Source organism: Chanodichthys erythropterus, chromosome 2 (assembly GCF_024489055.1).
Source record: "Chanodichthys erythropterus isolate Z2021 chromosome 2, ASM2448905v1, whole genome shotgun sequence".
Taxonomy (NCBI): domain Eukaryota; kingdom Metazoa; phylum Chordata; class Actinopteri; order Cypriniformes; family Xenocyprididae; genus Chanodichthys; species Chanodichthys erythropterus.
This window is the reverse complement of record NC_090222.1, coordinates 34,355,399-34,380,066: the sequence shown is the minus strand read 5'-3', so window position 1 is coordinate 34,380,066 and position 24,668 is coordinate 34,355,399. Positions and strand designations below refer to the sequence as shown.

The following is a 24,668-nucleotide window of genomic DNA, read 5'->3' as shown; positions in this document are numbered from 1 at the left end:
ACAGAGAGACAGAGAGAGGGAGGGAGGGTGGAAAGCTAGGAAGGCTAGATAATTGTTTAGCTAAAAACAACCTCATCTGACCCAGTTTGTCTACAGAGCGCTCATTATGTCCCCAGAACGGTGCACCGTGGGCCACATGCAGCACCGTGTGTCACGCAGAAACGGCTGCGGGAAAATACCAGCACTGCATCGACCAAACCTCTCAACAACAGGGCAGGAATGATTGACTGATTTCCATTAAGCTGCATTGTGATTGTCAGTGGCGAGTGCTCCGAGGCGGTCACGGTGTGATTTCGATTAGCGGAGAAAGAGGAAAAGTTGGTCGATGCAGTAATAGATGAGAACACAAGAAGAGGGGAGATAAAAGAGAGAGCGAGACAAGGTATTCATGGAGGAGCCAGAAACAATAGATCTCTGTAAATAGCTCCCCTGTGATGTATTTACGATGTGTTTCAGTGAGAACGCAGCCGGCAGGGACATATAAGGTTTTTAATGTGTGTGAGGTTGTCGTATTAGCAGGGGAAAACGGGGGCATTTTATTTTTTAACATTTTCCTTCATAACTTACAGACTACCCCAAATATACCCGTCATAAGGATGGCCCTGATTGCTTTATACTAATTAATATTCTTTCTTTTTTTTTTTACCTTTATAAGGCATTATTTTAGTTGTCAGGAATAATACGTTTTTAAAACAAAAGTCTTTAACGGGATCGTTCACCCAAAAATTGGTAATCAAACAGCTGACAGTAGCCATTGACTTCCATAGTAGGAAAAAAAAAATACTATGGAAGTCAATGGCTACCGTCAACTGTCTGGTTACCAACATTCTTTCAAATATCTTCTTTTGTGTTCAACAGAAGAAAGAAACTCATTCAGGTTTGCAACAACATGAGGGTGAGTAAATGATGACAGAGTTTTCATTTTTGGGTGAACTATCCCTTTAAGCAGCACCAACATTATAATTATTTGAAAACTAAATCCTTTTAACTAAGATGTACTGACTAGCTAATAAGTCAAGATCAGTTTTTAACTAGATATTTGAATGAAATAAGGTTTTAAGCACATTGCAATGAATCAAAAGTCATATTTATTTCATAAATATAATAATTGACCCCGACCTCTCAGTCATGATTAAAGGTACAGTAAGTGATTTCTGAGAAACGCTGTTGAAAGTGGATCGGACCGAGCACCAAAACACACTGGTAGCCAATCAGCAGTAAGGGGCGTGTCCACTCATTAGGGGGGAGGTGCCTGTGCTGCATAGCATGTTTGTGAATTTGGGGGTGGAGCTATCAAGATAGGGGTGTGATCCTTTTTGGTAGGGGTGTGTTTGTTTTGGTGAATTCAAATATCAACAGAGTTTCTGCACCTTTAAAACCTGTATTTATATATTATTTCCAAATCATAATCTGACTAAGGCTTGATTCACACTGCAAGCTTTTGGGATTGGCAAACGCATTTCGAAAAGTCCCCTTCAAACAGCAACTAGAGTCTCGAATACTGTCTGTATGAATGTGCAACAGGAGTCAAGCCCATATTCTCTAGCGACAGTGACCGAAGTAATATCCAAGATGACGACGTCCATAAAACAGAAAAGTATTATCACTTTTATACAAGAAGAGTCCAATTGAGCTGCGAGTTCATCCGTCAAATCTTCATCAAATCTTCGTAGAATCCAGCAGCTCCAGTGGAGAATATCGACGGATCTAATGGTTGATCGGATCACAAGTGGACGAGGGAGACACATACCCGTTTACACCTGGTATTTTATTGTCTCTTGTCGACTTTCAACCTCCTCTTCGAGGGGAGGGTCTATGGGTGGGTAAATGTATGGGTTTGTTCAGATCTTTCGATCTAATGGACAAAATAAGCTTGCGCAATTTATGAATGCGACCAGAGATGATGGAAAAACAAACGGAGAGCATCAGGTTTCATTTCTGATCTGATTGCGCCGAACGCGGTGAGCGCGTATTAGAAATCGGGAATGGTTAGAGAACGTTGTGCTTGGTATGTTTTTCGTCTTCAAACCAAAGTTGGGTCCTCAGCCGACAGTTTAAGTTACCCACTAAAGTCTGGCTAGCTCGCTTCCCATAATATTTACGCATTAGGTCAGTAGGCGGATGTTTGTGGCTGTTCGGACACATTCGACCACATGAGCAATACAAAAGCAATCCGGTCGAATGCGTTTTCGACTACCTCTGGAAGTGGTCGAAAGTGGACAAGTTTACCGTTTACACCTGTATTTAGCATCGTCCACTTGTGATCTGACTGAGTAAAATGCATCTTCATACCAGGTGTAAACAGGGCCATATTTGTCCAGGCCGGTTCTGTTCACACACTGCGGGTTTTCTGAGAATGCAGTTGTAAGGGGCCGTTCACACAGAACGCGTTTTTCTATTCCAATGCGCTACTTTCCCATTGTTTTTCTATGTAAACACGCGCTTGACGGACGTGCATGACCGTTACGCTCGCGTCTCGCGTCTTTTGCAGCGCCTCTCACATGAGCGCCGCGTTTTTAAGACGCCGTGTCAAGTTAAAATAATTTCAACTTTTACACGCAGCGCCGCTCATCAATGTCAGTTCGAAAACAGTGGACCAATCAGAAGAACTCGGAGGCGGGGCGAACGTTGCAAGCTTCTGTTTACAGTAGCAAGTTGGCATGACAACTGTTTTATATGACGGCAACACGGCGGAGGAGGCGTTCATTATTATCTTATTTTCTTTTTTTCCATGTCAAAACTTATATATGTCAATTCTGCTGTTTACCTATTTTTATTATTTCCGTTGTTGTCGTTATTGCCTCACGTCTCAAAAGCGCGTCTCGAGACACTCGCGTTCTACGCTGCGCTTTTTTTTTAAAACCACTCCTGAGCGCCGCGTCTCGCGTTTTTAGACGCAAAGACGCGTTCTGTGTGAACGGCCCCTAAGTCCTGAAAATGTACGTGCGAGTTCAGTTTTAGAATGCATTTGTCACTTCTGTAAATAACTGTACTGTGTGTGTGAACGTAACCGTTTTAAGGACTCAAATATAGTACTGACAATCATATTCTGCTACTGTGTGAATGTGGCTTACCTGTTTGTTATTCAAAATAATGTGTTTGTTTACAATTGCCTTCTGTTACAATTGGCCTCAATCTCCCCTGCTAAGGAGCAGAGAGGATAGTAAACACAGAGCAGCTGATATTGTCTTGGGAAATTCTATAGAATTTTTTTTTTGTTCACCCTCCCCTGAGGCTAACGCTTGTGAATACAGAGACTAAAAGCGTTTGACTGAGAGAGTAACGTGTGGGGGGAGGAAGGGCAGCATGACATGACAGCATGTCCTGTTTCCTGTGTTTGTCCATAGTTATTATGCACTTCCTGTTGGCTGAGAGAAGACATGGAAACTCACAGCTGGTTTAACCTAAAGGCAAACCTCAAAGTTTCCAAATGTACCCAAGTGGATTTCGCAGGATGATATTAACAGCTACTGTAAATGTGGTTAACTGTAAAAGGGTTAATTCCAAACCTGACTCAGAGAGGATTGGTAAATAGTATCAAAATGAAGAAGTTTTGCACTGTGTGTTGCATCAAGATGGACTCAGCATAACAATGCATATTGTCGATAGTTAAGTTGGCAGTATTTTCTAAGGCAAGTATCACTACTATCATTGCTCATAATTCGGGATTACAGATGTTCCAAAACTTCTAAACCTTTAAAGTAAAAGTAAATAAATTTGACATGCAGCTTATTCCATTTGTGTTACAAACATAAATGATAATAACTAAAATTATGCTTCTATTCTAAACTAGTGCTGTCAAATAGGGCTGCACTGTATTGGAAAAAACTGACATTGCGATATTTGGTTTTCTGCTATATATATATATATATATATATATTGCGATATGAAAACAATTTCACCAGATGACTTGAATAGCTCTATTTGAAAAGAATTAATCATTCTACAGAGACTGGGGTGATTTTGTAGGGGAGTGAGTGCATAGAAAATAATAAACCACTTACAAACATTGATGAATACATTGGAACAAAGTAGAAAAATAAATAGTGCTTTATGTATTTCAGGTAATTCTAACAGGATTCAGGTACAGAAATTGAATAATCAAATGTAAAAGAAAACTGCATAGTCTTCAAAGTATAAATTAAATCTAATTAATCCTTGTTAAAGCTACAAAAGAGATTTTCTCTTTGTCTTTTGTTGATTGATTAACATTCATGACACAGTCAACAGCAGGAATATTTGGCTGCTGTCACTTTAAGACAGAATGCACAGATCCAATATAACAATATGCGTCCGTTTTCTTTTTTTTTAATTATTTATGTTCACGTAAGCCATAAGGCACTATGTTTATGAGGATACTCACAGAGGCATTTTGACATAATTTTGCATGTATGCAAAATGTATGCACATCGTGATATCAATGCTAAAACGATCTTGCAGCCCTACTGTCTACATCTAACAAAGTTTGTAAAATATATATATATATATATATACACACACATATAAATATATATATATATATATATATATATATATATATATATATATATATATATATATATATATATATATATATATATATATATATATATATACACATACACACACACACACACACACACACACACACACACACACAAACTTTTATGTTACATGTGATTAATCATGATTAATCGATTTGACAGCACTATTAGAAACAGTTTAGAAATGTGCAACAAGAAAACCCCCCAAAACAACGTCCTAGTAATGGCAAAATCTGTTAAAATGTCTTAGAACACACTTAAACTATTTAAAACATCCTAGAAACCTGCATAGCAATGTCTTGACAATCACCCAGATTCTGGATGGTTTCTAGCATGTTGCTTTGAAGATTGCTATACATTCTGGGTAGTTGCCAAGGTGTTGCTATGCTACAAACTGCAAAGCAGCATCTTGGCTGCCACCCAAAATGCATAGCAATCCCCATAGCAACATGCTGGAAACCACACAGAACACTCTAGCAACTGCATAGCAACACATTAAAACTATTTGAAAAACCTTAGAAACTGCATAGCAATGCCTTAGCAACCACACAGATTTTTAATGGTTTCTAACATGTTGCTATGCAGATTGCTATATATTCTGGATGGTTGCCAAGGTGTTGCTATGCTACAAACTTCAGAGCAACACCTAGAAACTGCAAAGTAAAACCACTCATAAAACCCTAACTGCATAGCAACACCCTGGCAACCACACATAACGCCATTAACATTGTGGCAGGGAGGAAGCTTTGCATGGGTTAGCATCACTCTTTCTTTAGAAAATGTAAAAAAATCTTGTCTTTATTATGTTTATTTTAGAATGAGATGAATCTTCAAGTGCGTATGTATTAAGCACCTCTTCAGTCACACACAAATACACAACAATTGCAGAAAAAAGGAAAAAAACAAAAAAAACTAGATTACCCAGAAAGAAAGGCAGATATCAAGGGATTTGTTTCAGCCAAGTTCAGTTCGGCTTAGGCTTATATAAATTTATGTCTGTGGTTCACCTGTGGCAGTGGCTCACAGTGTCAGCTATTTTTACTTTCTGAAACATGGAAGTCATCTGTTTCATTACATATAAACAACACTACAAATGTTGCAAATAGGTTGTAATCAGCGAGGTTAACACACATCCCTCTCAGGACTGCATAAAGTGTAACCAAAGCCCTTACACCTGCACAGCATGTCACCATCTTTATGTCAATATGTGCTTTTGCTCGAGTATCCCTTCTAGATAAACAGGTGTTGCCCTGTGTTTTATTAGCAGGCATTTGTCATTTCATGCATTGCTTTTTAAAGAAGATCTCTTTTAAGATCAAGCATAAAATGATGGCTGTTTTACATACAAACTTGTTGAGCAATAGATTTGACGCAAAGGTTGCCATTCTTGAAATCTGAAGCCAATACAGTCGTGTGTATTTATTTACTCCCGCTTCATTCATTGCTTTAAACTTTGCCAAACAGGTTTATCAGCATTTGTCTACATGTTTAAAGCTTATGAGAACTGTTAAAGTGATATTTTCCCCTAAAATCAAAATAAGTACTTATATTTGCATTAAGAAAAGGAAGTCTCTTTTTAGGCCCATTTCGTTTTTTTTTTTTTTTGCATTGACATTATTTGCATGACAAAAGGACATTACATGATATAAATAATGTATTATAAATAAAAATATTATAAGAAAAAATATAAAACATTATTTATATCATGTAATTTCCTTTTGTTGTGTAAATAATGTCAATGCAAAAACATAAAGAGACTTTCTTTTCTTAATGCAAATATAAGTACTTATTTGTATTTTGGGGGAAAAATAAATATTAAAAATATTTTTAAAATAGTATAAATAAAAATATGACAAAATATATCATTTTAAAAATATTTTTGATATTTATTTCCCCCCAAAATCAAAATAAGAACTTGTATTTGCATAAAGAAAAGGAAGGCTCTTTTTATTTATTTATTTTTAGACTTTTTGCATTGACATTATTTTCATAATCATATATGTATAATTTTTTTTTTTTTTTTTGCTTTTTTCTTTCTTTTTTTTCTATTTACTCGCTCTTTTCCATACAATGGATGTGAGACTTGGAATATAGTGCATGATTTACATGGACTCTTATTATGCTTTTATGGTGCTTTTTGGCCTTGACCACCGCTGGTCTCCATCAACTTCACTGTATGGAAGAAAACAGTGTGAATATTATCTAAAATATCTACTTTTGCTTTCCATAAAGGAAATAATATCATATAATGTCAACAAAACAATAATATCACAATGCAAACATACTTAATGGTCCTAAAATATCCTTAAAGGGATAGTTCACCCAAAAATGAATTTGTCATCATTTACTCACCCTCAAGTTGTTCCAAACCTGTATGAGTTTCTTTGTTCTGTTGAACACAAAAGAAAATATTTTAAAGAATGTTGGTATCTAGAGAGTTGACGGCATCCATTGGCTTCCATAGTAGGAAAAAAAATACCATGGAAGTCAATTGGTGCCGTCAACTTTCTAGTTACCAACATTCTTCAAAATATCTTCTTTTGTGTTCAGCAAGAAAGAAACTCATACAGGTTTGGAACAAAATGATGACAACATTTTTGGGTGAATTATCCCTTTAAGTTAAGGAAAATACACATTTTGATTTTGGGGTGAAATATGGCCCAGATGTTTTGTGCGATTCACCCATAAATGAATGGAGGAGGAAGGGAGATATTGTGGTGCGAGTCTGTAACAGGAGTGCCCTTGTGACGTGTGCTCTGTGTGTATTTGTGTGTAGAGGGGGTTGGCCTAGCGACAAGCTCAGGTGTGTTTGAACGGCTCCATAACAGAGAGAGTGAGATTTGAGTGGGGAAGACAGATAGACTAAGAATCTCACCGAATGAAATCAACACCTCTCTAAGAGCAGCAGCAAGAAAAACAGATTAAATCGAACAGATGAAAAGGCCTGAAGGAGATTCAGTTTTCCGGCAAACTCTAAGGTTTTCCAGGAAGTTGGCAAATCTCTGCCTGTCTGGACTCGCTGAGTTGAAGGTAGCATTTTTCCTTGTTGTTTTTCAATTTGCGGCATACAAAACACTGAATGATTTTGAGCAAGTGAACTGCAACTGCGGTAATGTTTGAACATTTGGTTTGTTTAGTGTTATGGCTTTTCTTCTAGTATCTTGTGTGCTTTGAAGCAAATTAGCATTTGCACAGACAAAATAGCTGCTTTTTCAGTAAAAGTATCTTAAATTTGTGTTCAAATTGGACATTGATCTTAGAAAGGTATTAATGTGTGTCAGTCTTCTGGAAGGCATGTGGACGTTTCAGACACTTACTCATAACCTTGTCACTGGGTTTGTTTTTGGCTGTTGCATTTTTCATGTCGGAAAATCTCTGTCAGATGAGTTGAATAGATCAAAAGCATTCGAATACGTCAGTTTAAGAGCTGTATGTTGAGGCAGAAGTTTGCATGAAGTGATTTCACTCATACATTACGTTTTTGTTAGAGATAACATGTAAATGTGGTGCCTTAGAGCGTTTAGGGTTTAAATGTCAAACCTGACACATCTGCCATTGTACACGCTCACCTTGCTTTAAATGCAGCCCTTGTTAGGATAGAAAGTGGAGCTTTGGCTGTAGCCAATAGCACAGCTGAATAACTTTTTTGAGATGAGGATGAGTGCATCCTGACCAGCTCAACCAATGGCGTAAGTTTGGGGTGGGGCAATATGTTTTTCCAACCAATGAGAGATATGGGGAGTGTTCAGGAAACCTGCTGGAAAACAGTTTTCACACTTGTAATTTATGTAATTGTTTAATCTCAATTATTAAAAGGTTAGTTCACCCAAAAAAGAAATTTCTGTCATTAAGTACTCACCGTTATGTCGTTTCAAACCCGTAAGACCTTTGTTCATCTTCGGTGAAATCCGAGAGGTATCTGAACCACACATTGTCATTGCACATTTCAAGGTCCATAAATGTAGCCAAGACATTGTTAAAATAGTCCATGTGACTACACTGTGTGCAGAATTATTAGGCAAGTTGATTTTCTGATCATATTTTTTTCCAAGCACATTTTACCAATTCCAATCCACATCAATCTTAATAACTCCTATTAGCATTGTTTTTAATCATTTATAAGTGATATATAATTGTTCATGAAGGCCGGAAATGAAAAATGCCTTATATTCCGGTGTGCAGAATTATTAGGCAGGTTTTCTTTTACAGGCAAAATGAGCCAAAAAAGAGATTTAACTCAGACTGAAAAGTCAAAAATTATTAAATACTCTTGAGAAGGACGAAATACTCAATCTCGCAGTAAGTTTTGGAAGATCATTTTTAGTCCATCTCTGCAAGACGGACATTTCAGGATAAGAGATGGACTAAAAGTGAACTCCCACATCTTACTGCCAGATTCTAGAAGATAAATTCTTCAAACAGTGGTACAAGAGGATGTGATGCTGGTCCTTCAGGAGTCACTCTCTAGCTGTCTGTCTATAAGGCCTATAAAAACCCAGTCTTCATGTACTTTATAACACTTCAGCTTGTGATTCTTATTAAGAGAGGGTCATTTTTTAGGATTCTTCACCTAACCTAAGTCTCTGAGATCCTGACACCTCACACTTCTGAAGACTCCAGGTAGGTTGCAGTTCTGGAAAATGGTGGCGCTGGAGGCTAAAGGGTTCCTGATGGTTTCACACTTAATTCTTCACCTTAATTCTTAATTATTTTGCAGTTAACATGTTTCTTTTCTTTTCCACCTGTTTTTGTATGACCCCGCTGACCAAATGAGCATTTTGCTGTCCAGTGGTCATGCTTTAACTTTGCAAATTTCTAGTATTGCATTAGTATTTAATCATTTTTTTACTTTTCAGTCTGAGTTAAATCTCTTTTTTAGCTCATTTTGCCTGTAAAAGAAAACCTGCCTAATAATTCTTCACACCTGAATATAAGGCATTTTTCATTTCCAGCCTTCATGAACAATTATATATCACTTATAAATGATTAAAAACAATATTAATAGTATTTATTAAGATTGATGTGGACTGGAATTGGTAAAATGTGCTTGGAAAAAAATATGATCAGAAAATCAACTTGCCTAATAATTCTGCACACGGTGTACAATGGTTCAACTTTAAATGTTACAAAGTGACGAGAATACTTTTTGTGCACAAAAACAAAACAAAAATAACTACTTTATTCAGCAATTTCTTCTCTTCCCTGCCATTTTCCTACGCTGTTGACATTGTAGACACAGTGCAGTGCTTCTGGGTTCTAAGTCAGAACGTGACTCATTATTGGTCGACGCTCTACGCATGAGCAGCGTTCTTCGAAACTTTCTCGAAAGTATTCTTGTCGCTTCATAACATTAAGGTTGAACCACTGTAGTCATATGGACTATTTTAACGATGTCTTCGCTATTTCTGGGCCTTGAAATGTGCAATGACGTTGCTCCCTATGTGTGGTTCAGATACCTCTCGGATTTCATCAAAATATCTTAAATTGTGTTCTGAAGATGAATGAAGGTCTTACGGGTTTGGAATGACATGAGGGTGAGTAATTAATGACAGAAATGTAATTTTTGGTTGAACTCTTTAATTTTGCTACATGTTTTTATTTCCAGTCTAGGCAGTTTACTTTCAAAATACATGATGCACAATGCACTTACATTTTCTGTCTGTGATCTATTAGGGGGATCCATCCCCAATGAAGACTACATGGTACTGTCCACTCGACCTGGTAAGACTAGATTGTTTTCTGCCAACAGAAATGCTTTCTTTCTGTGTCCGTGTCAGCATAAAGTAATTCTCTTCAAGCATTATGCATGTGGTGTAGTAGTAGAAAAAATAAAAATCCAATGACGGTATAGTCTCAGCCTCAGATAGTATGCCTAAGGACCATCCACAGTATGTTCACTTTACCTTCTGATGCATATTGCACACAAAACATAAAATTTTTTGAAAAATGGTGAGTAAAATATTTCATTTGAGCTGTAAAACTGTATATTCCACTTAGTTTCACTATCGTTTTAAAGTTTAGGGTGTTTGAGTGTGAACTGATTACGGTCCTGAACTGACCCGCATGAGCAAAAGAACAATAACAAGACGGCGCGCAACATGCTGACATTTTTGCTTGCAGTCTGAACATAGCCTAAGGCATTTTAAAAAATAAATGAATACTTTTATTTAGCAAAGATGCATTAACTTGTTCAAAAGTGACAGTAAAAAATCTATTTAAAAATGCTGTTTTTTAAAGGTTCCCTAGAACCCCTTTTCAAAAGATGTAATATAAGTCTAAGGTGTCCCCTGAATGTGTCTGTGAAGTTTCAGCTCAAAATACCCCATAGATTTTTTTTTAAATAATTTTTTTTAACTGCCTATTTTGAGCCGTTATTACATATGCACTGATTAAGCGTGTGGCCCCTTTAAATCGCGCTCTCCCTGCCCCCCGAGCTCTCGACTATAATACAGTGCATTTACAAAGTTCACACAGCTAATATAACCCTCAAAATGGATCTTTACAAAGTGTTCATCATGCATGCATCGATTCCTGTGAGTATAGTATTTATTTGGATGTTTACATTTGATTCTGAATGAGTTTGATAGTGCTCCGTGGCTAACGGGCTAATGCTACATGAATTTAAGAATTATACAGACTGCAAGTGTTTAAAAATGAAAATAGCGGCTCTTGTCTCTGTGAATACAGTAATAAACTATGGTAACTTTACTCACATTTAACAGTACATTAGCAACATGCTAATGAAACATTTAGAAAGACAATTTACAAATATCACTAAAAATATCATGATATCATGGATCATGTCAGTTATTATCGCTATTATCCTTGCTTGCTTTCCTAGTCTGATGATTCAGCTGTGCACAGATCCAGATGTTAATACTGGCTGCCCTTGTGTAATGCCTTGAACATGAGCTGACATATGCAAATATTGCGGTCGTACATATTAATGATCCCGACTGTTACGTAACAGTCTGTGTTATGTTGATATTCGCCTGTTCTTCAGAGGTCTTTTAAACAAATGAGATTTACATATGAAGGAGGAAACAATGGAGTTTGAGACTCACTGTATGTCATTTCCATGTACTGAACTCTTGTTATTCAACTATGCCGAGGTAAATTACATTTTTCATTTGATGGCACCTTTAACTTTCTATTCATCAAAGAATCCTGAAAAGAAAAATTATGAAGCAGTACAACTGTTTTCAACATTGCTAATAATAAGAAATGTTTCTTGAGCAGCAAATCAGCATATTAAATTCAGCTTTGATCACAGGAATAAATTATATTTTAAAATGTATTAAAATAGAAAACGGCTATTTTAAATCATAATAATATTTCACAATATGAGTATAAGAAACTTATTTCCAAAACAATAAAAATCTTACCAAGCCTAAACATTTGACTGATAGTGTATGTCTGTGCAATAATGATTATTCATTACTTTTGGATGAACAGAAAATCAAAGTCTACACACACCAGGATATTAACATTTGGTATTCACTTAAAATGCCCCTAAAAGGCAAGCAAAAACTAAAATTGTGACTGACCACTTTTCATGTCAGTAAAGTGGACAGGTCTTGGCCAAAATAAACTGCCTACTAGAGCAGACTTTATGCCTTTAATCTCAATTTTGGCTATACAAGACAAATATTTCTTGCAAGGAGAAAGCAATGAGTTTTTATCAGTCTGACCCAGAGCAAGGCTCTTAACCCCAAGATCTTGTAATAAGTGTACCGGTAGTCAAAAATATCATCAAAATGACTGCTTACTTACTCTGATCTCCCTCTGGTTCAGTCCACTGTTTCTGAAATGAAGGAAGACGGTATCATCTACACTGTGGTGGTGAAACAAGGGCATGATTCCCCCACCGTCCCACGAGTAAGTCCCATCTTCCTGAGTAAGGCTCAATGCTGTGCGTTCCAGAAGTTCTGTTCTGACGTCTTTACCCCTCTCTTCCCAGTCCACAGCGTCCCGTTCTCAGCACGTCAAAGCAGGGACAGAGGAAAAGCTGGTCCTCCATCTCCTTCATTCCTTCTCCATGGGTGACTCCTCCTTCATCTCCATCTTCCTCTCCACTTATCGCACCTTCACCTCCACACAGAGAGTGCTGGACATCCTGACTGACAGGTACAGCGCCTATAAAGTTGGAGTAATAGCTATAAAGTCATTGTCTTTCATATATCAAATACTGATGATACATTTGCATGACCATTGGTGATATCAAATTCAGCAATACATAAAGTAAACATAACATTAAAGGCTTAGTTCAACCAAAAATGAATATTTTGTCATCATTTACACACCCTCATGTTGTTCCAAACCTGTATGAGTTTCTGTTGAACACGAAAGAAGATTTTTTAAAGAGTGTTGGTAACCAGACAGTTGATGGCACCCATTGACTTTCATAGTACTATGGACTGTACTAACTGTCTGGTTACCCACATTCTTTAAAATATCTCAACAGAAGAAAGAAACTCATACAGATTTGGAACCACTTGAGAGTGAGTAAATAATGACAACATTTTCATTTTTGGGTGAACTGTACCTTTAAGATCAGTTGCATGATCCTTTCTTGACTGTACATTAATTTTTAATTTCCATATGAACTATTTTCTAGGTTGGGAAATCCTCCTGGTGAGAGCAAAAGTAACACTCATCAGATGTTCAATAAGTATGTACTACTGAACACATGAAGCTATAAACAGAAATGAATTATAGCCACTTATGCCATTTAAACTGTATAGTGATAATAAAGTTACAGTATTTATCCACATTTGCTGTGTTCAGGGCGGTGTGTACGGTGTTCAGCACATGGCTGAGTGACTATCCTGAGGATTTCCGCTCTCTGAGCGATCCCACCTGCCTGCTGCGGATTGCCCCCCTTCTTCCAACAGACACCTCAGGGGCGGAAATCAAAGGCAGACTGCTGAGGATCGCAGAGGAGCTGAGTGAGAAAACACTGCTGTCTGGCTCACTCTCAGGTCAGGATATTTGTCTCTTTGACAAAGGCAATCCTTCAGAGTTTTTTTTTTTTTGTACGTTTGTGACAGACAGTGCAGGTTATTGTGTGACTTGCAGCATCACAAGCTTGCCAGTCACTCTGTAAAACCACCTGTTGCTACCTCTCACAAGAACATTTGTACCTCATATTTTCATTTTGCTGGCAGAAATGTATAACTACATGAAGTTCTGGAGATTTAAAATGAGGAGGGGAAAAATGCAAAATTGTAAAGTAACAGCTGTTAGTTGACGTCAACTATGAGCTTTTTCTTAGTATTTCATTTTTAGATTTGATTGACTTATGCCACAATAAATTATAATTTTTGTAATCAAGGTTCAAAACCTGGAAATCATTTTAAAATTGTCGTGGAAATTAAAACAATCCTACAAATTCAGGGCTATTTCTTTAGTCAGTTTCAAGCTAATATTCTTTACTGGATAGAAATTGTCCAATAAAATTTTTTTTTTTAAAAGCTTTATTCCTGTCCATATAGACCTTATGTAGCCCCGCCCCTTTTCAGCGCTGTGCTCGTTGTCTTTTGACTTACGGCTTGTATTTCCACAGCAATCTTATGTATTTACGAATGAACTGCTCATTTTAAAATCTTCCCGTTCTACTGACATTTGTTAAGACCCCCGCTTTAAACATTACAATGCTCATGAGAACTTTTGTTAACTCTACAACACGTAAATCCACTTCACCAGCTAATTATTCTTTGACTGCGATGCCATAGAAATATACAGGGCTACCGCGAAAACGGAAGTTCAAAGACTATTCTAAAGATGGCGGCGCGCATGTTTCTCTGGAAAATAAGGTCTATAGGAAAGAAAATGTCATGGAAATTAATTGGTCGGAACTTTGCAGTTTTAAACAGTGCATTTTGTAAGCTCTTAAAACATTTGCCAAAAGTGTAGGCTGCTAAGATTAATATTTTCTGCATTTATTTGATTAATAATACAGAAGAAAATGTGACATTGTGAAATATTATTACATTTTAAAATGAACTGTTTTCTATTTTAATATGATGAAAAATGTAATTTATTCCTGTGATGGTAAAGCTGAATTTTCTGTGTCACATGATCCTTCAGAAATCATTCTAACATGTTGATTATATTTTTGTGGAAACTAACATTTGATACATTTTTTCAGGATTCTTTGATGAAAGTTCAAAAGAACAGCATTTATTTGAAACTTTTGTACCATTATAAATGTCATTGTCTTTTGTGATCAATTTAATGCATATTCGCTGAATAAAAATATTAATTTCTTTAAACAAAAATCTTTGACCCCAAACTTTTTATTTTACTCTGTTTGGGGTCAAACAGCTAGAAGCACATTTGCCTCTTAGCAAGCATTAATTTTGAACTCTGACAGCAGGTTAGACAGATACAGCAGTACCTATTGTCCACTTTTTCATATTCCTGTATCGATCTTGTACAGATCCTACCAAAGGCGTGACATCTCCTCCTGATCCCTCGGAGTTTGATGCCACCAGCATCCTGGGGTTTCCATCCAGTGTGATCGCAGAACAGCTGACCAGGATTGAGACAGTGAGTCTGATCATACCACTCAAAATTTGTGGGAAAAAACAGTGATTAGTTTGAAAATGAAAGTATAATGTGCCACAGCTTACCCCACTTTTTGAGGGCTTTGAACTTCTGTAATGTCCTTAAATGAACTCCTTTTGTTTTTCCTTAAGGATTTATTTCTGAAGCTGGTGCCCTATCACTGTTTGGGGTCTCTATGGTCTCAGAGAGATAAGAAGGGCCAGGAAGGAGCGTGCTGGTCGGTCAGAGCCACTATCAAGCAGTTTAATCGCTTAACTAACGCCGTCACAGCCTCGTGCTTGTGGAACACGAGTCTGAAGAGCCAACAGAGGGCAAGACTGCTGGAGAAATGGATCAGTGTTGCAGAAGTCAGAGCAGTTTAACTAAACTCAGACACAGACACAGATGATGTCATCAGCCAGGATAAATGACTCACATGAGTGTGTGGTTTGTTTCCCAAACAGGCCTGCAGAACCAGGAAAAACTTCTCCTCGCTGTACGCCATTCTGTCAGCACTGCAGAGTAACCCAATCCACAGACTGAGAAAGACCTGGCAGGAGACAGACAGGTCTGTGATTACTTGATGCAAATGTATTTAATCTGGAGTATTCCTTTAATCTGTAAAAACATGGTTACAGTTATAATTGCAGTTTGCATTGAAATGTATGACATGATGCATGGTGCATGAGAATGTTGCATGCTTCTTCACAATAGCAGCGCAAAATAACCTAAAGTCTGTTCCTCTGTGCTGACAGGGAAGCTGTGGGGAGATACAAGGAACTTTCTGACATCTTCTCAGAGAAAGACAACTACTCCCAGAGCCGTGAGCTACTCAAAGAGGTCAGTCACACCACCACACAAAGCAGCCAATTCAAACGGCGTTCGCGCTAATGTTATTAGAGAGCATGTCGATTCATTAATGGGGAAATATCAGGCCAATCGATGTTCTGTGCTACATCGCCCCAGAGAACTGCATCAATTGAGCATGGCCTGAAGGGAGGAACTGATGGCATGAATAGAAGGAGTAATCTCAGATTCAGTCATGCAAAAACACAACCTCACACTGTAAACTTGTGTCATTCAACAACATGCCTGATTTAAATGCATCATGCAGAGACATTTTGCATACATAGGAACCCAACTGAATCAGATTCATTGAATTATTTATGCCTCAAAAACACATGCACAACAACAAGTTTCACTTTCATTCTACAGGAGGGGACTTCCAAATTTGCAAACCATGACACTAAAATCAACAACAGGAGATTTACAGGGGTAAGCATCCTTACATATATATATACAGTATATACACACGTTTGGAATCAGTAAAATTAATAGTTTTATATAGCGAAGAAAGATTCATTAAATTGATCAAAAGTGACTTTAAAGACATTTAGAATGTTACAAAAGATTTCTATTTCTTTTTATTATTATTTTGTAATTTTGGTTATAGCTACAAAGAATCCCATCCCCACAGAACAACTTTCCACTTCACATAACAGAAGGGAAAAATAGACATAAGAATAATGATAAAGATAATGATGATAAATATAATAATAGTAAAAATAATACAAAAATACTAATAAAAAGAGGGTCCATTATATATGTTTGGCTCATTTTCATATTTGTTATATATAATTGTTATGTTTTAAGAACTGTTAAAGTATATAGTATGGAAGCTCGTTTCCGCCACTAAAAAAAAAAAAAAGGTAATTGTGACTTTTTAATCTCACAATTCTGACTTTAAATCTCTTTAAAAAGAAAAAAGTCAGAATTGTGAAATTAAAAAGTCACAATTACCTTTTTTTTTTTTTTAGTGGCGGAAACGAGCTTACATACTATATACTTTAACAGGTATTAAGATATAAACTCACAATTCTGAGAAAAAAAAACGTCATTTTTTCCCCCTTACAATTAGACATTATAACATGCAATTGCGAGTTTATATTTCACAATTTTTTATAACTCATAATTCTGACTTTATATCACACAATTCTGACTTTATCACGCAATTCTGACTTTATAACTCATAATTCTGACTTTATATCATGCAATTCTGACTTTATATCACACAATTCTGACTTTATCACGCAATTCTGAGAAAAAAAGGTCAGAATTGTGAGATATAAACTCGCCATTGCGAGAAAAAAGTCAGAATTGTGAGATAAAAAGTCGTAGTTACCTTTTTTTTATTTCATGGCAGAAACAAGCTTCCATTATATAGTGTGTATTAATACAGGGTAATAACAAAAGCTTATCACGACAAAGTAAACTTGGGGTCCATTTCTATTAAAGATTTCCATTTCAAATAAATGCTGTTCTTTTGAACATTCTATTCGATTAAAGAATCCTAAAAAATGTATCAAAGTTTCCATAAAAATAAGCAGCAGCACAACTGTTTACAACATTGATAATAAATGTTTCTTGACAACAAATGTATGAAGGATCATGTGACACTGAATACTGGAGTAATGATGCTGAAAATTCAGCTTTGATCACAGGAATAAATTACATTATAAAATATGTTAATATATTTATAATATAATATATAATTTGATCAAATACATGCAGCCTTGGTGAGCAAGAGAGAAAATAACATAAAAAAAAAATCTTAACTCTAAACTTTGGTAATGTATATATAATGCAAACTGTGCATATGTGTGTAATATTATCACTGTGTGACGTACTGTTTATAATCTTTAATGTATACCGAAACAAATCCGATCCTGAATGCTGTATTTTTTTTCCAGTCATGCGCTCAGGGCACTGTGCCATACCTGGGCATCTTCCTCAGAGATCTCACCATGCTGGACACTGCAGTCAAAGACAGACTGGAGGTGATGTATAGTTTCCAGCCCATCATGAAAATATAAATTAAACTGTATTAGCAGCACATCCAGCTGTGAAGTATAAAAATAGCTGTGGTTTCGCAAGATATCTCAAAACTCATGACAGAATCGAGATGTGTCAAAACAAAACTAAAAGTCGCATCAGCCAAAGCAGGTCATAATGTAAACCTAAATTTACTGTCTCTTACAGAATGGCTTCATTAACTTCGATAAAAGACGACGGGTGAGTTTATGGAGATTATATACTTGACTGTCATTCATTCAAAAGTTTAAAAGGTATTAACATCACATTCTCTTGATTTTAGGAGTTTGAAGTCATTGCTCAAATTCGCCTCCTTCAGTCCTCGTGTAAAAACAGCATTTTTAGAACGGATGAGACGTTTGTTCAGTGGTATCACAGTGTACCCGCTCTACGTGAAGAGGAAAGGTCAGTGATACTATTGTAACTCTATGCTGAATGTTTCAGATACACATCGATTGGCTATATGATAAGTTGTCCATGTGTTTTTTTTAAATAGCTACAAGCTGTCCAATCAGATTGAAGCACCAGGCGAGCCGAGTCCTGGGCGTGGCCTGAACCCTACAGTGATAATCACACAGTGTCCAGAGTAAGAACATCATGTTCAGTCAACAAATTTCCTACATTAACAACCATATATATATATATATATAGATATATAATATTATATTTATTAATCATATAATATTGCAATATATAATAATTATAAAATAATGTTCTATCTATCTATCTATCTATCTATCTATATATAATAATATTATATTTATTATTATATTTATTAATATTATATATATGATTATATAATATATAATAATTATAAAAATTATATATATATATATATATATATATATATATATATATATATATATATATATATATATATAAAATATTATTGTTATTATTATTATTATTACATTTTCAAAAAATTCTAAATATGACTGAATAAGTTTCATGCCAGGTAATAAATATAAATAAAAATAAATATGGCAAATTTTCACTGGATGTGCAAAATGAATAATAATTATTGAAAAATTAATTTGTGTTTATTTTTATTTTATATATACAAATAAATTATAACACACACACATATATATATATATATATATATTTATTATTAATAATTATTATTCATTTTGCACATCAAGTGAAAATTTACCAGATTTGTTTTTATTTATATTTATTACCTGGCATGAAACTTTGTCTTATTCAGTCATATTTAGAACTTTTTGAAAAATAATTTGAAATAAAAAATTTGAAATTATAATAATAACAATAATATTGATAATGTGTTTGTGTGTGTGTGTGTATATATATATATATATATATATATATATATATATATATAAAATTATATATATTATATATAGACACATTATCAATAAAATCACTTGATGAAAATTTACCATTTATATATCTATCTGCCATGAACCTTTGTCTTATTTAGTCATATGTAGAATTTTTAAAAGGAAAAAAAAAACAGTAATAATAATAAAAAAAAAAAAAAAAAAATATCTAACCAAATGTATATCAAATTGTACAGCATTTTTTTTTTTTTTTTAAAAAACACTGCTTAAAAAAACCCATTCATTTCCTATGGGGACAACAAACCTGTCAATGTTAGCATCTGTTAGCTTCTGACAAATGCATTTGCATAAAAATACAGTAGAGTTTGATTGGATAAAAAGACATTGCCAAAGAAATGGGAAAAATGTAGGTTACTCTACACAATTATCTTTACGGTAGTTGCATATTATTATTTGCATTCAGCATTGTTTTTACTCTGCTGAACATTCAGTATATGCAACAATTTTTTTAGGTCATTTTTTGTAAACACTACTATATTCTGCGGTATGATATGCATTTCTCTTATTTTGCAAAGTAACTCCTGGGCTCATTTTTTCTTTCTAACTATTCAAATGACAATCTTCCTGTAGGCTATTCTGAGGATCAAGCTCAGTCCCTGACATGCACACACAGATGTTTCTTTCATGAGCTTTTAAGCACCTTGATGCTGCCTGAGTTGAATGAAATGAAGTTTTAAAGCAGGACAAAGACACACTTATAGTCTGCAGTTAGCGTGTGACTTCAAAGCTACTGCTGATTTTGAGTTTTGTATTTATACATTAGAGTCTATTCTGAAAGAATCAATGTCATAAGCAGCACATGGCAAAGAGCCTCCTGACAGAATACAGTTTGTGACAAGATCGTTTTGTTCTCCCGTTACAGCTCTCTCTCAGCTGTGGCAAATACAACAATGGATGCTGATGGCTTATTTGACTTCCCGTCTCCCGTCAATCACCTGCTCTCCAAGCTTTGCAAGGTAAGTGCAAATAAAGAGTTTTATTTTGATTACTTCGCAGTAATGGGGCTTTAAAAGCCCGGCTTCCAAAGTGTTATCAGCAACTTTGAGATATTTATTATTTGAGAGCCCACAGAGGCTCTTTATAGCATTTTAAAATTGATCCAGGATAAACTTTTATTCTGTGCACGTTACATGATTGTTGTGAAAATTCACACTTTTGACTGAATTTATGTTTCTCATGATCCAAAAACCTTTTAATCTGAAGGGTTATGCTTAGATGATTTTTGTTACTTTTTTCTTCTGAAATTTTTATTTTGTCATTTTTGAGCTAACAAGCTTTCATTAGTGTTATTGCATCAATTTGATGACTTTTATTCTAAAATGTGGGAAATATTTCTGATAAATATGGAGCCCCGGCACATGACATGCAGGAATTTTTACCAAATCGTTCACACGATTTACTATTTAGTTCCCTTGATTTGCCAAATCATGCGCACGATTTAGCAAATCGAGGGAACAAAATAGTAAATTGTGTGCACAATTTAGTAAATCGAGGGAACAACTTAGTAAAGCAAGCACACGATTTAGCCTACTATTTTTTTCCTGCATGTCACGTATGGGGCTCCGTTGATAAACAATCTTAAGGCGTGTTTTACTTTTTGACTGGTTGTGTAGATCAAATATATATTTTTTTAATATGGCTCTTTTTTATATCTCATACTCACCTTTTAAGACCAATGTTCTAGCTTTTGACATCAGAAAGCGTTCGCCAAAAACCTTTTAATCTGAAGGGTTATGCTTAGATGATTTGTTACTTTTTTCTTCTGAAAAATTTTATTTTGTACATTTTGAGCTAACAAGCTTTCATTAGTGTTATTTCATCAATTTGATGACTTTTATTCTAAAATGTGGGAAATATTTCTGATAAATATGGAGCCCCGGCACATGACATGCAGGAATTTTTACCAAATCATTTGCACGATTTACTATTTAGTTCCCTCGATTTGCCAAATCATGGCAAAAGTGACACGCAAGTGACATATCAGTAAGATTTCAGTAGAATAAACATTCAGATTTTAGTTTTTCTAAGAAAATGTTTGTTTATTTATCCATGTCTTTTTAGATAACTGGTATCAGTCTCAGACAAAATAATTTGCCAGATCTATGGAAACCCTACTTAGAGGTTGTTCCACATTATTAAGCAAGTCACAGTTCTCATGCAATATGGGGAGGAAGAAAGATCTTTCTGAAGATGAAAAGCATGAAATGGTGCAATGTTGTGCAAAAGGCATGAAAACAACTAATATTGTGTGAAACTGAATGGAGATTATCGAATTATAATGAGATTTGTGAGTGATTTAGAGCACAGCAAAACTCGGTCAGATAAAGGCTTATTAAGGAAAGTTCCTGTCAAAAAATTAATTGTATTAAAAGGGCAGCTATAAAAAGCCAGTGTTGAGCAGCAAACAGGTATGTGAAGCTGCTGGTGTCTCTGGAGTCTCAAGAAGCTCTCCATGCAGGCTGGCAGTTGTGCGTAAAGATGCATTTTAGACACCACTAACCAAACCTCACAAAGAGAAACATTTACAGTGGGTTTAGAAATACATTTTCAAACAGTTTTACTGCTGTGGTGTTTTTTGCAGCATGGGATAGTGAATTATATTTCAGAAGGCACTATCCTCCTTTTTATACCATAGCTGAAAATGGCCAGTTATGAACTCCACATATCTTGCAAAAGTCATGGGGACCTTCCATCTCACTTCCTAGTATTCCAGCCCAAATCATCACCCACCAGCTCCTTGCTGACGTCGCAGTCTTGTTGGAACGTGGAGCCATTCACCAACCATCCAGAAATCCATTCATTTAGACCATCTATTGTAGTACAGCATTAGTCAGTGAATAAAACTATTTAAAAATGTCTTCATGTATTTCTAAACCCACTGTAAATGTTTCTCTTTGTGAGGTTTGGTTAGTGGTGTCTAAAATGCATCTTTACGCACAACTGCCAGCCTGCATGGAGAGCTTCTTGAGACTCCAGAGACACCAGCAGCTTCACATACCTGTTTGCTGCTCAACACTGGCTTTTTATAGCTGCCCTTTTATTACAATACATTTTTTTGACAGGAACTTTCATTAATAAGCCTTTATCTGACCGAGTTCTGCTGTGCTCTAAATCACTCACAAATCTCATTATAATTCGATAATCTCCATTCAGTTTTCACACAATATTAGTTGTTTTCATGCCTTTTGCACAACATTGCACCATTTCATGCTTTTCATCTTCAGAAAGATCTTTCTTCCTCCCCATATTGCATGAGAACTGTGACTTGCTTAATAATGTGGAACAACCTCTAAGTAGGGTTTCCATAGATCTGGCAAATTATTTTGTCTGAGGTTGATACCAGTTATCTAAAAAGACATGGATAAATAAACAAACAAACATTTTCTTCGGAAAAACTAAAATCTGAATGTTTATTGTTCTGAAATCTTACTGATGTGTCACTTGCATAATAATTTGGAACGCGGTGTAAAAGTGTTTGAGGGCGGGTCAAAGTAGACGTTGTTTGCAGGCAGCCAATGAAGACCATAGGCTGGTATTATGCAAATTTGTTACAAACCTACATAGGTTTGAGTTTGAAGTAAGACTAGGCAACTCGTTTTGGCTGTTCAGTGACTCCATTTATCGCGCACTTTGATCTTACACATTCACAAACAGCTATGCATGAAAGGTAATATCCAAAAAAGCATAATAGGGGCATTTTAAGACTTAGCAACACCCTGGTAAAGCCCACAAACACTTGCAAAAATCTAGTTTGTTCTTTTTTTTTAGTTTGAAAGCTTGTGGTCACTCTACTGTATTCTTTAAATTAATAGAAAAGAGACACTAATTTTGCAAATTATTATATTTGGAATGACATGAGGGTGAGCAAATGATGAGTTCATTTTTATTTTAAGGTAAACTATTCCTAAGGAAATTGTCATCATTTTTTTTTAACTCTGTTTCAGCATGTGAAATCCCCATCTGTTTCCTGTCTGGATGTTGAGTCGTCACCACCGCCCAATGATGCCACGCCCTCTGTCCTGACCACACCCACTACAGCTGTCAAATCACATCGCCGGTCTGTCTCGTGTGGCAACAACCCCACCAATAAAAAAACAGAGGCGGGACCTGATATGAGAATCGTCAGGATACGGATGGATTTACACGACGGCAACTTATACAGAAGCATTCTGGTAGTCTAACAAACAAAAGTCAAATGAAAGTGAAAAATTAAAAAATGTACCCACACTTTTGGACTCTGAACTGCTGTATTTCACAGCAGCAGTCCAGTGTTACATCAGACCATCTTTGGCATCTCATGTCAGCTCCTGTTTAATATGGATGCTGTCGCTCTTTGTTCTAATGTATACTTTCTTTTCTGTGCTGCCTCAGGTCACTAGTAATGATAAAACACCCACTGTAATCAGTTCTGCATTAGAGAAGCACAACCAGAACATTCAAGAAGCCTCCAAATACGAGCTGATCCAACTGCTGCCGGAGGGGAAAGGTGATTTTTCATGTCATACGGTGCTGTTTTTTTTTCGAATCACATCCTAAAATGAGTACACATTATTCTAGGCATAATGATTTGACAGTGACATTATGAACATTATATTAAATAAAGTCAACTGTCAATCAAATTAAATATTTAAATTAAATATAAATTAATATATACACTACTCTTCAATGTTACAGTACTGTACTAATGATACACATTAAATGTGACCGAATGTATATCATATAAATTATATAAATCATATTAGAATGATTTATGAAGGATCATGTGACACTAAAGACTGCAGTAATGATGCTGAAAATTCAGCATTGACATCAAAGGAATAAATTATGTTTTAGAATATATTCAAATAGAAAACAGTTATTTTAATTTTGGATCAAATAAATGCAGCGTTGGTGAGCATAAGAGACTTCTTTCAAAAACATTTTTAAAAGTCTTACTGACCACCAAACTTTTGAATGGTAGTGTATATATATATATATATAAATAATTGTATTTTAATTTGATATTGTTTAATCTAAATTATTTAATATAAAAAATATATATATATATATATATATATATATATATATATATATATATATATATATATATATATATATATATATATATATTTTTTTTTTTTTTTTTTACAAAATTATTTATTTTTTATTTCTTTGTCTTTCATTTCTTCCTCCACAGAGTTAATAATACCTCCCACAGGAAACGCCTTCTATGCCATGTCTTCAGCTAGCGTGGACTTCCTGTTAAGGAGAAGAGGAGGAAACACACCAACAGGGTCTCCGTCTCTTGGCAACGAAACCAGCGCAACCTTCCCACGAATCAAAGCCAAGGGCAGAAGACTAGTCCGGACACTATTTTAACAGAAAA

The 24,668-nt window shown here is 35.5% G+C and overlaps 2 protein-coding genes across 7 annotated transcripts in view; one reads left to right on the top strand and one right to left on the bottom strand.

The window, feature by feature from the left end:
• The window catches only part of phf1 (PHD finger protein 1), a 46,099-nt gene extending 33,730 nt beyond the window's left edge, over positions 1-12,369 (bottom strand). For all 3 annotated transcript variants that reach the window (XM_067410781.1, XM_067410780.1, XM_067410782.1), the window contains exon 1: positions 12,297-12,369. The gene's annotated coding sequence lies outside the window, so the exon portion shown is untranslated. The remainder of the gene's footprint in view (positions 1-12,296) is intronic.
• Positions 1-24,668, top strand: part of rgl2 (ral guanine nucleotide dissociation stimulator-like 2) — a 32,319-nt gene extending 7,651 nt beyond the window's left edge. For 2 of the 4 annotated variants that reach the window (XM_067410778.1, XM_067410776.1), the window contains exons 3-20: positions 10,197-10,244; positions 12,318-12,401; positions 12,484-12,650; positions 13,141-13,194; positions 13,311-13,504; positions 14,965-15,074; positions 15,224-15,439; positions 15,536-15,639; positions 15,827-15,911; positions 16,287-16,346; positions 17,822-17,908; positions 18,111-18,143; positions 18,226-18,347; positions 18,439-18,528; positions 20,166-20,259; positions 23,248-23,475; positions 23,675-23,789; positions 24,480-24,668. In XM_067410778.1, the coding sequence (XP_067266879.1) occupies positions 10,197-10,244; positions 12,318-12,401; positions 12,484-12,650; positions 13,141-13,194; positions 13,311-13,504; positions 14,965-15,074; positions 15,224-15,439; positions 15,536-15,639; positions 15,827-15,911; positions 16,287-16,346; positions 17,822-17,908; positions 18,111-18,143; positions 18,226-18,347; positions 18,439-18,528; positions 20,166-20,259; positions 23,248-23,475; positions 23,675-23,789; positions 24,480-24,661 (2,073 nt within the window). In that variant the 3' untranslated portion in view covers positions 24,662-24,668. Of the gene's footprint in view, positions 1-7,078; positions 7,554-10,196; positions 10,245-12,317; positions 12,402-12,483; positions 12,651-13,140; positions 13,195-13,310; positions 13,505-14,964; positions 15,075-15,223; positions 15,440-15,535; positions 15,640-15,826; positions 15,912-16,286; positions 16,347-17,821; positions 17,909-18,110; positions 18,144-18,225; positions 18,348-18,438; positions 18,529-20,165; positions 20,260-23,247; positions 23,476-23,674; positions 23,790-24,479 lie in introns of those variants that run through there. The other 2 variants (XM_067410779.1, XM_067410777.1) reach the window with 2 other exon arrangements.